This window comes from Lates calcarifer, linkage group LG13 (genome assembly GCF_001640805.2).
Source record: "Lates calcarifer isolate ASB-BC8 linkage group LG13, TLL_Latcal_v3, whole genome shotgun sequence".
Lineage (NCBI taxonomy): Eukaryota > Metazoa > Chordata > Actinopteri > Centropomidae > Lates > Lates calcarifer.
Window position 1 is genome coordinate 11,411,874 of NC_066845.1, and position 12,635 is coordinate 11,424,508.

The window sequence follows — 12,635 nt, forward strand, 5'->3', positions numbered from 1 at the left end:
TATTACATTGTGGTAAGTGTTCTGGATGATGAAAAGGGTATTTTGAGGAAAACTAAAACATAAAAATATGATATATAATGTAAATATATATCATTATAATTGAGGATCATTTTATTTGACACTGCACTTCGTACAGAATATACCGCGCCATGTCCATTCAGGTGATTGAAATAACTGGTCATACATTATTCAGAGGACAGATACATCCATTTTTGGAAGCTTTTGAGATGGTGTTACAGCTAATGGAGTCCTGACACCCTCTAGTGGTAAGTTAGAGAACTAATGAGCTGAGTCAAAAATAATCAGTCCACTTGCGCAAATAGAAAAAGTAATCATGTTCATTCAGGCTCAGACGAGAAAATCAGTTTACAAGACAGGAAAAGAAAAACAGTTGATCTGTGTTTGCCATCAGTCGCACATAACAAAACAGAGAACTGATCACATCTGTTTACAAAGGTTATTTACACAAAATAGACCTATTCACAATATGAAACACAGTTCGAAAAGTGCTACAGTATATATATATTTTTTGGAGATAAAAGCTCATTGTCTAAACTCTGTGGTGACAAAAGACTGCAACTATTGCTTGTTTGTCTCTATGACGATACAAAGTGTGTTTGACTTCAGTGTGTTGTTAGAGCCTTTACTCACAGTGTCTATCAGTGAAGGGTTTGAAGGAAGAGGAGACAACTGAGGATGAATAAATCGTAGAACATTTACAAAGTACAAAACTGTCACATCATCACATCAAAATGACACAATGATCCATAATATTTCACTTCTCCCTGGATGAAAAAGAAAATACAAGAAGCTCTCCTGTGAAAAAAAAATTCAAGGCACTCAGTTTCAATCAGTTGTATTGCACACCTTCATCTTTCATTTGCACTAGCTCTGTTTTTGATATTTACAAGACCGATTCATTTCTGTCGCCAAAAAATGAGAGAAAATTTGTTTTTGAATTTAAGTTCCTTTTTCCTTAAAAAACACACAAACCCATCAATGGGGTCTCTTTAAATAAATGGGACCCCATTGTGTCTTCTACCTTTACTGTGGATGTTAGTATATTTTATGTCCCATCATATCTGCGCTCTTCTTGGTGATGCAATAGTGGTCATTTTAATCACTGTAAAGTAAGATCATTCAAATTAACAAATGTCCAACATGAACTGTAAACTCTTCAGCGTGTGAGACAGGTAGCAGCAGAGCTAGCTGTCCTTGGTAAACTCTGGCACCTCTGGCACCATGCAGACCTCCAGACTGCCTGGCATTTCCAGGGCCAGAGCAGGGTGACAAGGCTGGGTGAAGCGCTGGCTGAAGGTGCCTATCAACTGACCTTTTTGGGCATTGTAAAAAGACAGACGACCGAGCTGGTAATCCAGCAGAGTACCCACTCGCTCAGGCATCTCAATCACAAACACACTGGTCTGAACGTCATTGTGGAGCAACTGATACCTGCAGCTGGAAACACAGACAGACCAAAAAGTGGAAATTTTAGAATTTTTAGACTAAAACAATGATAAGATAATAAAAAAATATGTACATTACAACAATATGTGCTAGTGTTAATGAATAAATATTTTCAAAACGTGGGCAGTATCTTAGAAAATGGGAGGGTGGGGGGGTTTATGCATACCCTGATGCTGTAGGGATACACTGCAAACACCATGACAGGCTGTTTTCCCCCAGTGAGTTGTCTCTATTGGCTGTGCTGTACGCCACTCCGAGTCTGTAAGCTGTACTTCCTGTCACAATCGTCTCCCAGTAGTAGTGCCCTCGTGCTGGCAGCAACTCACCCAGGATGGATGGACACCTAGAAAACACACAAACAAACTCTGGTTTACACATCCATCCATACCCCGAAACGTCTCCTCTGAGGTAGGAGGTGATTGTGTTAAACTCACTGTCTATCTGTGAATGGTGTGTTTTCATATGTGTCCTGAGGATAGTGCAGGGTGGTCTGGTCCACTGACAGCTCCAAAGAAGAGTGAGCTGAGGCTTTCAGCAGGTGGAACCTCGTCCCTGGAAAGAGTAGCAAGTAACAGAAAAAGAATATAAAAACAGCTAGAAAAAAAAAAAACCAAACACTTAAGTGTGTGGTTTCTTTACCTTTTGTGGAAATGAGTGCAGCCTCGCTCTGTTCGCTGGCTCCAGCCTCATTCACAGCTTTGATGTAGAACAGGTAATTCTCACTGGGCTGCAGGAGAACCCTCTGTTCACAGCTTTTGATGCCTGAGATGGATCTAGGAGTATGTCACACACACACATATATATAAATAAACTCTTACTCAGCCAAAAGTATGAGGGAATTCTTGTATGAGATTATGTTCCAGGTGCGATCAGCAATGTGTTTGAGACCCACCTGAGCCCCTCCCCCTCCAGTTCATACTGACGGCAGTACTCCAAGGTGTAACTCTGTCTGGAGATCTGTTCTTGCCACCTCAGCGTGGCCGAATCCCACATGACAGTACAGTGCTCTGTGTCAATCACAGGCACTGATGGAGCTGCCAGAAAGAGAACAAGGAAGACAATAATAGTGGGCTGCTGCCTGGATAAACATTGATGTGTCATATGCAACTCAACAAGAAAACACCCTTAAACGCAGACTATTTCAATCTAAACTCCTCTTGAAAATCCTGCCTCCAGTTTTATCTGACAAAAGCTGTCGTATCCAGTGCATGGACTGACCAGTTGTGAAGACGAGTCTCTCGCTGGGCAGAGAGCAGCCTGTATAGTTGACAGCCATCACCCACACCTTGTACGTCTTGTCAGGCTCCAGCTCCTCCAAGACACAGTAACTCTCCTTCACTGTCACACGGTACTCCTCTGACACAGCTGTGGACAACAACAGTATGCAGTGCATCTTGAAAAGTCTTTGGGGAGATTATTTCTTCTGTAATTTTCTCTATAATTAATATATTACATTAAAAAAACTTTACCCACTATATAAATACTAGAGGATTGTACAGTAAACTAGTATAACGCTCATAAAAGACCTGTAATAAATAGACAAATGAATGAATCATTTTTTCCCCTGAGATTCTTTGAGATATTACCTTTTTATCAAGTTCAAGTGGTGTAAGACTGAAGATGATAGAAACAGATCTCTGGCCATTTTTTCAGTCTAAATACCATCCTGAAAACATTTACCTCCATGTGGATCCTCCATGCAGTAGACCTGGAAGCAGTCTATGATATCTCCAGGGTTGACTTTCCAGTAAACAGTGACACTGGTACTGGTGGCTGAGCCTGGCTCCTGGGGCTGCAGCGTGGGCCTCTGAGGTACTGAGGTAGGAGATATGCAATCCAAGATTCATAACTGCCACATATATGCACATGGCGCCAGACTCTGTGTAATATTTGGGTGCATCTGTAAAGCTATGCTCGTATCAAACCTACCTGGGATTCCCTTGCGCTGCGCGAGGTGTGAGCTGGAGGCGTTGCCCTTGGCGTAGTCCTCAAACACCAGCAGTCCTTTGGGACCCAGCTCCAGTGACATAGCAGAGTCCAGAGCTGCCTTGAGCCTAAACACATGACCGTAACATTTAGCTTCAGGCTACCGCAACCTCAAGTTAATGCCAGAACCCTCCTTTGCTACGGGTTGGAGAATGTTAAAGAAAATCTACACCCACAATTAAATTCAATCAGCACACTGGCATACTCCCAAGGTTATGGCCCTGCAGGTCAAGCAGCATGCTGCACTGGTTATCAGTATCTAGTAATATGTTATTATATAGTTGTTAGGACAGCACACTAGCTCACACTCCATTCGCTGAGGGCACATTACCTTGCATGAATGTCTTCAGGTGACTGGTAGGAGAGCAGAGTGAAGAGGGATTCATCAGAAATTTGACACAAACCCTGATCACCAACCACTGGCCAAACATGATACCACTGAACAATCGATCTCAAAAGCCTCAGGACTCACCCGAGCATCAGTCTCAGCCTCTCTGGATGTGGTCTCTATAGTGGCCTTGGCAGAGTCGATGCTCTCTTGGAAGGAGACGATCTGGTCGTACAGCTGCTCCAGCTTGGCCTTCTTCTCCTCCTCCATGCTGACAGACATGTTGTTGTACTGCTCCATCACCAGAGCCATCATCTCCTCATTCTGCGCCTGCATCGCCGCCTCGCTCTCCACACACTGGTCCTGGTGGGGAGGAGGGTGACGGCCGAGATGGATGTTTGATTTCACAAGTTCACAGGTAAAATTATGTCCTGCTAAAATGTCACGCTGTATGCTGGGCTTTAGTCATTCTGATTTATGTCTATTTTGATTTATTTTTTTCATTCTGATCACAAGCAAAAAAAGCATTATGGCTGACGAGTTTTAAATGTGAATGGCACAGAATGAGTGTGCTTTACCTCTACAGAGTTGTAGGCCAGCTCCAGTTCAGACACCAAGTCCTCAATGTTCTCTGACCTCCCCTGAAGCTCTGAGATCCAGTCACTCAGCTTCTCCTGTTACACACAAACAGTCAAGGTAAATCCTCTGAACACACAATACAATTAAGTAAAAGATCATCATTGAAACTCTGTAGGTATGATATTTAACTTGCACCAAACTTGAAAAAGTCTTCACCAACTCATCATTTGCTCTGTATCAAAAATTTCCCATCAGCTGCAATATGTAAACTTGAGACCGTCTTGCGGTGGGGTCACACCAGCTGCGACGCCTGTCAACATGTTGACAGTGCAAACCACAAGTACGTAGAAGTCAGCACAACACCAGCCAAAGTAGTCGAAATTGCCTCTGTGGCAGTTCCTGCTACAGTAGGTAGGTCTCCAGGAACACATTTTGTGATGATGACACAAACACACACACATACACAAGGTGATAACAATAGCAGCCTGGCTGTCGCGACATGAATTTTATGAAGGCGATCTGATTGATGTGTGGGGTTAACGGGGGATGGATGCTCCTTTCTGTTGTTGTTGCAACAGGTTAATGTTTAGGGTAAAAATGTTGCCTATAGCAGCTTTAAGGGGAATCACCCAGGGTAGGGGATGTTACAGGAGAAAGAACGGTGGTAGTCCCCTTTCACCACCCCAACACTGACAGCTCATATTTAACTAGGTCGAGCTGTGGTCACTGATTTCTCCCTGCTCCCTCTGAAGCTGACTGCTGCTTCACTCAGAGCGGGAAAGCATGTGTGAGAGTGTGAGGGAGACTGTGTGTGTGCGCGCGCACTTGCACACATCCATGTATGAAGAGGTGCTGAGGTGTATTATACATTCTAGCTCAGAGAACTGGACTGGATACAGGGTTCGCTCAGTTGTTTTGGTAAACTTGTCAGGATCGATTTTCCGCTCTGAGGAGCGTCTGAATAGACTGCACTTCTCTGTGCTGAAGTCAGACTTGCATTATAGCTTTGATCTTAGTCTTATTTACAGTCCAGCTGTCAATGTTTCACATAAATACAGCATCACACATGCAGTAGACCTGGTTCAGATATCATCTGGAAAGGACATTTGATCATTCTCAGTTTGTTCCAGCTTTCCTCCAAATTAGATGCCAGAGACTTTACTGTGATTGTTCATCAAACTTCACTCATGTTGTCTGATGTATCCTCACATATTTACAGAAAACAAACTGAGTGAGGAGCTTTTTCTAATTGTTTTAATGAGGCAAGTTTGACCATTAACTTCCAGGTTAAAAACTGGCTTTTTGACAAACTGCAGGCAAAAGAAAACAACAGGATTTTCTTAAGATTGCTAGAAAGTGCTAAAATGTTAATAAAGATTTAAGAAATGGAGATGGCTGACCCTGTGCTGACCCAGAGGGACAGCAGGGGGAAAACAGTGTGTGTGAACAGATCACATCTCATCCTCCGCTTGATGATGACACACTGGACCTTTCCACCGATCAAAGTGGAGCATTACATCACGACATTTCAATGCGCCAGCAGCCTGAGAGCACGCCAGCATGGATGGAAAAGTTATAGCCGACTAATTTAGGACCAGTTTATTATATGATGACCCAAACTAATGCCAGTAAAGTGTGTGATAATCATAACCGTGTGTTGTAATAATGCTGGTAAAGTGTATGATGATGAGCTGCTATTTGGTTACAGCACAGTAGCAGTCATCAAAAGTGTTGCTGCGTCATTTCAGCAGCAGCCCGCTAAAATCATCAAACATCTGGGAGATGCTGTGAACTAGCTATCCTCGCCCCCCCCCCCTTTTTTTTTTTGTAAATAATAATATTTGCTCACAGAAAGACAGGAAATAAATTTGAATTGTTCTTTTGAATGCATTTTTTAAAATTTTCAATTAATGTCCACTATTTGATAGATAATTAATGATCTGTATATGTTTACTGAGTTATACATTTGTGTAGTATCAGTGTACATACCAGTTGTTAATGTCACATAACAATAGAGGCAGATTAATTCATTGCAGTTAATACAGTAATAAGCAATAAGTACTGTTAAAAATCATTCATTTTCTACTTGTTAATGCCTAATAATAATAAATAGATGATGATAGAGGTGGTAAATTATCAGTGAACTAATGTCCACAGTAAGTACTTACAACTTTTTAATGGGTTTCCCTGTTTATCCTTTAAGTGTACGTTTTATTGTATCCATCTCATGCTTGTATGCTTGCTCTCATACAGTTGGGGGACTTACAATGAGCAGGTTAAAAAAGGAATAACAGCAGAGGCCAAGTCCTTAGTAGTGCTAAAGCTTCAAAACCACTGTATCCTACATTTCCCACAATGCAACTGAGTATAATCTCCTGTTAGACATGTATGCCCACATTTTTCAAACTCCACACCCCATGATGTTTCCTTTTAAAGATGAAAAACTCAAGTCTAATGTGAGATAGCCCTGATAACATCCTCACGACAAGTAAACTGATCCTCATGTAAAATTGCCGGAGTGCCCCTTTAAAAAACACATAGTGGAATTTAAAACAAGCACTATATGCACAACATATACAGTACATGCATTTAGTATAGTACCTTGATTTCCTCATAGGCTTTGTCCACAGCGGTCACCTCGTGGCTGTGATGCTCTCCAGACGCACAGTCGTCCTCTGAGAGCAGACATCCACAGGTAAGACAGAACCAGTCCATCCCCTGCAGCTCAGCGGCCAGCCGGGCCTGATTCTCCTCCTCTGCATCAATGATTTCATAGTCAGCCTCAATAAGCTCTTCTTCCGGGGACAGATCAAACGCTTTCTCTTCGGTCTCCATCCCCACCTCCATCCTCTTCTCTCTGTCCTGTCCAGACGCAGGCCTTGGTCTCTCTTCATCTCTCTTTATTTCAGGTTCTGGCATCTCTTCTGCATCCTGTTTAGATATGACCTCATATTCGAGCTCCTCTGCAGGCACTTCTGCAACCACCTCATCTTGCTCCATCTTTTGCTCTAAATCCTCTCTGTGCAGATCAATATCTGGACCTACATCCCATTTAAGGATTTCTTCTGGAGCATCTTCCACCTTGTGCATCTCCGCCTTTTGCTCTACATCCACTTCTTCTTCTGATAGTACATCCTCTCTGTGCAGGCCAGATAAATCCTCCTGAGGAGTAAAGCTCCTCAGACGGGAAAAGACACCCTCATCTTCTTCTAAGTCCTCCTCCATCTTCCTCTCCTCTGTTTCAGCCTTCACCACAGGTGGAGGTGGTGAGTACTCCCGGGGTAGATCTTCTGGTTCTGCCTCCAGCTGAGGCTCTGTCGTTTCTTCCGTTGGTGCTGGCATATCTTCAGGTGCTGCGAGATGTTCACACGTGCTCTCAGGTTCAGGGGGAGCTTTTGCGTCACCTGTGGTCTTGTCCGACCACTGACCAATATTAATGTCCATCTCTACAGCTTGTCCTTTGGGAACCAGGAGGATTAACTCGTCGCCTACACTCACCATCTCCTGAACAACAGCACCAGTGTCCTCTGTGGGTGTTTTAGCTTTGACTTCACTTATCAGCTTAGTCTTATCTAATTCGCTATCAGTTACTGTCGCCTCTTGTTGATACTGCAGGGATTCAAGGATTTCATGGTGTTTCTTATTTGAATCTGTCTTGATGTCTTCTGGCATCATGGGTTCAGTTACCTCATTTGAAATCTCAGTTTTAACCTCTGACTCCTGATCAGCTTCGGTGATGAATTCAGGTAACTGGCTCTCAGCTGCGGTATCCCCTGCCAGAGATTCACGTTCTCTTCCTCCCTCGAGAGCTGCTCTTTGAACATCTGTTGTCTCAGCGCTCGTCACCTCCTGAAGATCGATCTGAACTTGGGTTTGAATCTCTTTTTCATTCACTGTTTTTTCGGTCACCTCCACTACTGCCTGCACTGCGCAGTCACAGTCGGTGACAACCTCGACAGGTGCGACGTCCTCAGGAACGTCCTCTGCTGCTTCTTTTTCCTTACGTGGTGATATCTCAACTGATGTCTCTATCTCACCTGAGGGTTCCGTCGAGGTGAGTATTTCCTGTTGTACTGTCTCAGGTTCTTTAACTTCAACCAAGCCCTCTGCTTTGGCCTCAGTTGTGACTTTCTCTCGAGCAGCCACCGTTTTAGCGTCAGTAGGTGCCTCTTCAGACAAACTCTTCTCAGTGGTTTCTGTTTCTGATTTAATGTCCGTCTGTGGCAACTCAGGTGCTTTTCCTGCTGTATCCTCTGTAGGTTTTACAGGCACTTCACCTGCTTTTTCTGCCACTTTTTGGGTCTGACGTGGCTGCTCGGTTTCAATAATGCTTCTTTTGTGATCTTTTTTCAGATGCTCCTCACTCTCTCTCTCTGTCTTCTCTGCTTCTCTGTCCACCTCCTGAATTTCAGGAAGAGGCTCATCAGTGCTGCTCTCAGGATGCTCAGTCTGATCTCTTTTCACCTCATGTTTCACTTCCTGATCCTCTGTCACTTTAGACTCCTGAACTGGTTCTTCTGAGGCTTCCCTGAGTGCACGCTCTACAGTCACCATGGAGAGTTGTACTTGCTCCGTCTCCTTTCTTGTTGCTGTAACTGTTTCTCTTTTCTCTTCAAATGTTGCTGATTGTAGATCTTCACTCCTGTCTCCAGCACTGACCTCCTGTGTCTTTGGTGCCTCTGTCTTTGTCTTGTCTTGGTCTTCTTCTCTGACCACCCTTGTTAGACATCCTGTCACGTCAAATTTACTCTGTGACCATATCATCCTCCCCTTCCTCTTATCCTCCAGTGACTCTGGCTGAACCTCCACTGTGGGTGTTTCATCCTTCAAAATAAACTTCTCCAGGTACCCGTCCGCCTCCTCTGAATCTGACAAACGTCTCTTATAAGACTTCTCAGATGCCACGCTCTCTCCCTCCGAGCAGTCCTCATCGCTCCTCCTCCTCTCGCCAACGGCATCCTCATAAAGGTCAGAGTACATGAAGGACATGGCAGTGGGCTCCTCCAGGAGGATGGGGTCTATGATCTTCGGAGGTCCGGGGGAGATGTAGATGGGCGTGAGCGTGGTCTCCTCGCTCCCGAACAGTACTGAGCCGCTCTCCTTCATCGATCTCTGGCTCTCTCGTCTCGACCTCATCCTGGCTTCCGCCTCGTCCTCGTCGTCTCTCCTCTGCAGCGCGTCAGCAGGAGCTCCCTCTCCATAGAAGACCTCATCCAGGTGTTCCCCGACTATCTCCACATCTGTAACAAAGACGAAGGAGTCTTCTGATGCAGAGGGGCTGTCTGATGCTGTCTCTTTAGCAGGTTTTTGCTCCTCTGCTTTGGGTTTCACTGCAGGCTGTTCTGCCTCCTCCTGCAGCTCTGGAGCTTGTTCTCCAGGGACCACCTCATCCAAGAGGGTAAACTTCTCAAAGTAGTCGATGTCACTGGTGCTCTCTTTCTGAGTGGGTGTGTGTCCGTGTTCTGTATCTGCTGATGGCTGAGAGGAATCTTGCTCTGAGGGCTGTGGAGAGACATTGTAATGTTTAAATATACAAAAAAACAGTCATTTTATTGGACAATTTATTGTATTCATTTATGTGGATAGCAGGACAGAATAAATGAAATCATGTAGTGTTAGAAATTAAAGATCCCATCACAATAATCAATCAGATACCTCCAGTATTTCCCCCTCCTCTGGCAGGACATGATTCTGTTTCCAGTCATGGTGGTTTCGGGACCTGATCTTGGGAGTCTGGTCCAGATAAGACAAATTGTCCTGCAGCTCTGTGCTCTCCTCCTCATCCACAGTGGGAAGTTTGGAGGGGACTCTGATGTTGAGAATCTCATAACCCTCTGAAATCAAACTAAACAGCTGCTGATCCTTGTTTTTGATCTCCTCCAGGTCCGGCTCTGCTTCGGTTTTCTCCTGCTTTAAGTTGGGGAGAGAAACCTCCGCCATCTCCGGCCTCTCCACCCCCAGAGCCGAAGCTGATCTCGAGCTGCCGGGTCTGCTCAGCCTGTCCCCCAACCTGCTGCTCCTTCCCCCAGACCTTGTCCTCCTCCGGACCACTTTCTCCTCGTCAAAGACGATGGTGATCTTCCCCGCAGCCCCGGAGCCCTCCATGCTGTAGGCTTCAGAGATAGAGCTCGTCTCAGAGGCCCAGGGAGTAGAGCAGCGGCTAGAGGCCGTCTCCCAAACAATACCACTGTCCTCACTCTGAACTGTTACCATGGAGAACGATGGATCCACCATCAAGCACTGGAGTTTGGGCTTCACCGACTGGTCCTGGACAACCTCTCGCAGACTGAAGGAGGAAGGAATGGCACAGAGTTAGAGGAAGGAGAGCAGGCTGTTTGTGCCGCTCGCTAGAAGAGGAAGGGCATGACTAAACACTCTGACTGCAAGAGGAGATCCTTTTGGCACAGCTCATGGAAATGCAAGCAGAGAACAAACCAATGAATCAAATCAAAACATATCTGAGCAACATGTGCCAAAATTAAAATTCTGCAGCACTGAAGCAAATTAGAAAATCTAAGCTGAAAACATGATAACACCCGCTGATCTTTTCTCAAGATGATTACTTGAGAAGTGTAGATCTCCAGCATTAGACGCAGGTGCCTGGTGCCAGGCTGCCAATGCAGGTGATGAGCTGAAAAAATAACGATCAAATACGCTCTGAGCTGTCCCTCCTGCTATGAGCACAGCTTAGTCCCCGCAGGGTTACAGCAAGGTGACGTCCCAAAGCGTCATCCCTGTAATATTAGAGAGGAGATGCCTGGCCCTCTCAGATACATCCAACATATCAGTGTCTTCTACTATTTATGACATGGCAAGGATAGCTAGAGCACCCCTGTATGAAACATGATAAATGAGACGCAAAATATGGGATGGTGAATAATATCATATATTTGAATAGAGCCGGTCCTGTAGTGCCACACTGACAATTCCTTGTATGAGCTGATGGACAGATGATCATAAAATGTGTTGGATGACATGAACAGACCACTGTTAAACCTCTCCAAACAGAGATAAAAACGTACCTTCTCTTTTCTTTCTCTAAAGCAAAATGTATCTGAGCTAAGAAGCCCAGTGGTTTCTCACAGACTCTATTCAGTAAATCTCATGGTGAGATCTCCCAGCAGAAAAGCCACCACTATTTAAACAAAGACAAAGTGATCCACCAGCTGAGGTTATTCAGTGTATGTCCAGATGAATGAGTAAAGCACCTGTTTCGCAGCTCCTCCACCTCATCCTCATCGTCCTGGCTGGCGGCCTCTGAAGTTTCGCACTGAAACTCCTGCAGCTCCGTCATCTCAGAGTCCAGGCTCTCGCATTCCTCCATCTCTGTGATATCCTCCAGCGCCCGATGTTGTTTTTCTTTTGTATTTTAGAGTCCTCTTGATGTTTTCGGACGTTCTGAATTCGGAAGGGCTGGTCTGCCTGTTTGTGTCATTCTAAGTTGGGAGCTGTCCATCTGACTCAGCGGGGGACAGAAATAGAAATAGAGTGGGGAATGAAGAAGAGGGGAGTGGAGATAGAGAGGGGTAAAGCAGTGGGAAAAAGTGGGCATGATTCACTTGCTGTTGAGTTAAGCACACAAACATAACTTTAAGAGAATTTTAGATTTTCAACATATTATAAAAGATTGTTACAGATCTGAGAAAATTCAGTTGCTCCTGGTGCGTGCCAGTGTCTAACAGCTGACTGAGGCAATGTGACTTTAAGATCAAAATCCCCTTTGCTGGGTTAAATATAGGCCTTGTGCTGAAACAGTACCCCTGTGGTCCCCCTAGGAGTGCTGGCACTATGCAGAGGTCATAAAACTAGGTGTAATAAGGCGTCAAACCACAGACAAAACCCAGTGAGCACACTGGCTGCCAGAGGAGGCTGCAGAGAACACTTGAACAAAAGGTTCGTTCGTTGTATAATCGTTCCCAAGGCCTGTGAATCACAAGCAACTGTTGTGTACTGAATGACGTCAGAGCTCCTGGTGACGAAGGAAAAAACAGCATTAAGTTGAGGAACCGACAGGACACAAAATGATAGTAGTTGTGCTCACAATGTTTGTACACAGAGTTCCTGTGGATAAAATCTCTGATCTTAAGTTTTAACTGCTAAGTAAGCAAATATAATGTAGTGTGATGGGTCAGGAAGTGTTACATTTGATCATGGATGACACCTGCAAAACACAGAAGCCAGTGTACAGTTTTAATATGATTTTGGCACTTCTTATTAGCCTTGACAAGAACTGCGAGGGCTTTTCATGGGACTCAAAAATATAATGAAACAATCA

The 12,635-nt window shown here is 44.6% G+C and overlaps 1 protein-coding gene across 2 annotated transcripts; it reads right to left on the reverse strand.

The window, feature by feature from the left end:
* Nucleotides 1-88: 88 nt before the first annotated feature.
* cmya5 (cardiomyopathy associated 5) lies at nucleotides 89-11,838 on the reverse strand. Of its 2 annotated transcripts, none has more exons than XM_018668528.2 (14): nucleotides 11,569-11,838; nucleotides 10,016-10,646; nucleotides 6,962-9,862; nucleotides 4,360-4,455; nucleotides 3,926-4,144; nucleotides 3,785-3,807; nucleotides 3,397-3,521; nucleotides 3,148-3,282; nucleotides 2,686-2,832; nucleotides 2,360-2,501; nucleotides 2,107-2,240; nucleotides 1,902-2,019; nucleotides 1,634-1,810; nucleotides 89-1,458 (listed from the first exon to the last, which is right to left on the reverse strand). In XM_018668528.2, the coding sequence occupies exons 1-14, from the start codon at nucleotides 11,682-11,684 to the stop codon at nucleotides 1,206-1,208; spliced, it is 5,217 nt and encodes a 1,738-aa protein (XP_018524044.1). In that variant the 5' UTR covers nucleotides 11,685-11,838; the 3' UTR covers nucleotides 89-1,205. The 2 variants fall into 2 exon arrangements, with proteins under 2 accessions (XP_018524044.1, XP_050931132.1); XM_051075175.1 differs by lacking the exon at nucleotides 11,569-11,838 and adding an exon at nucleotides 10,924-11,043.
* Nucleotides 11,839-12,635: the final 797 nt, after the last annotated feature.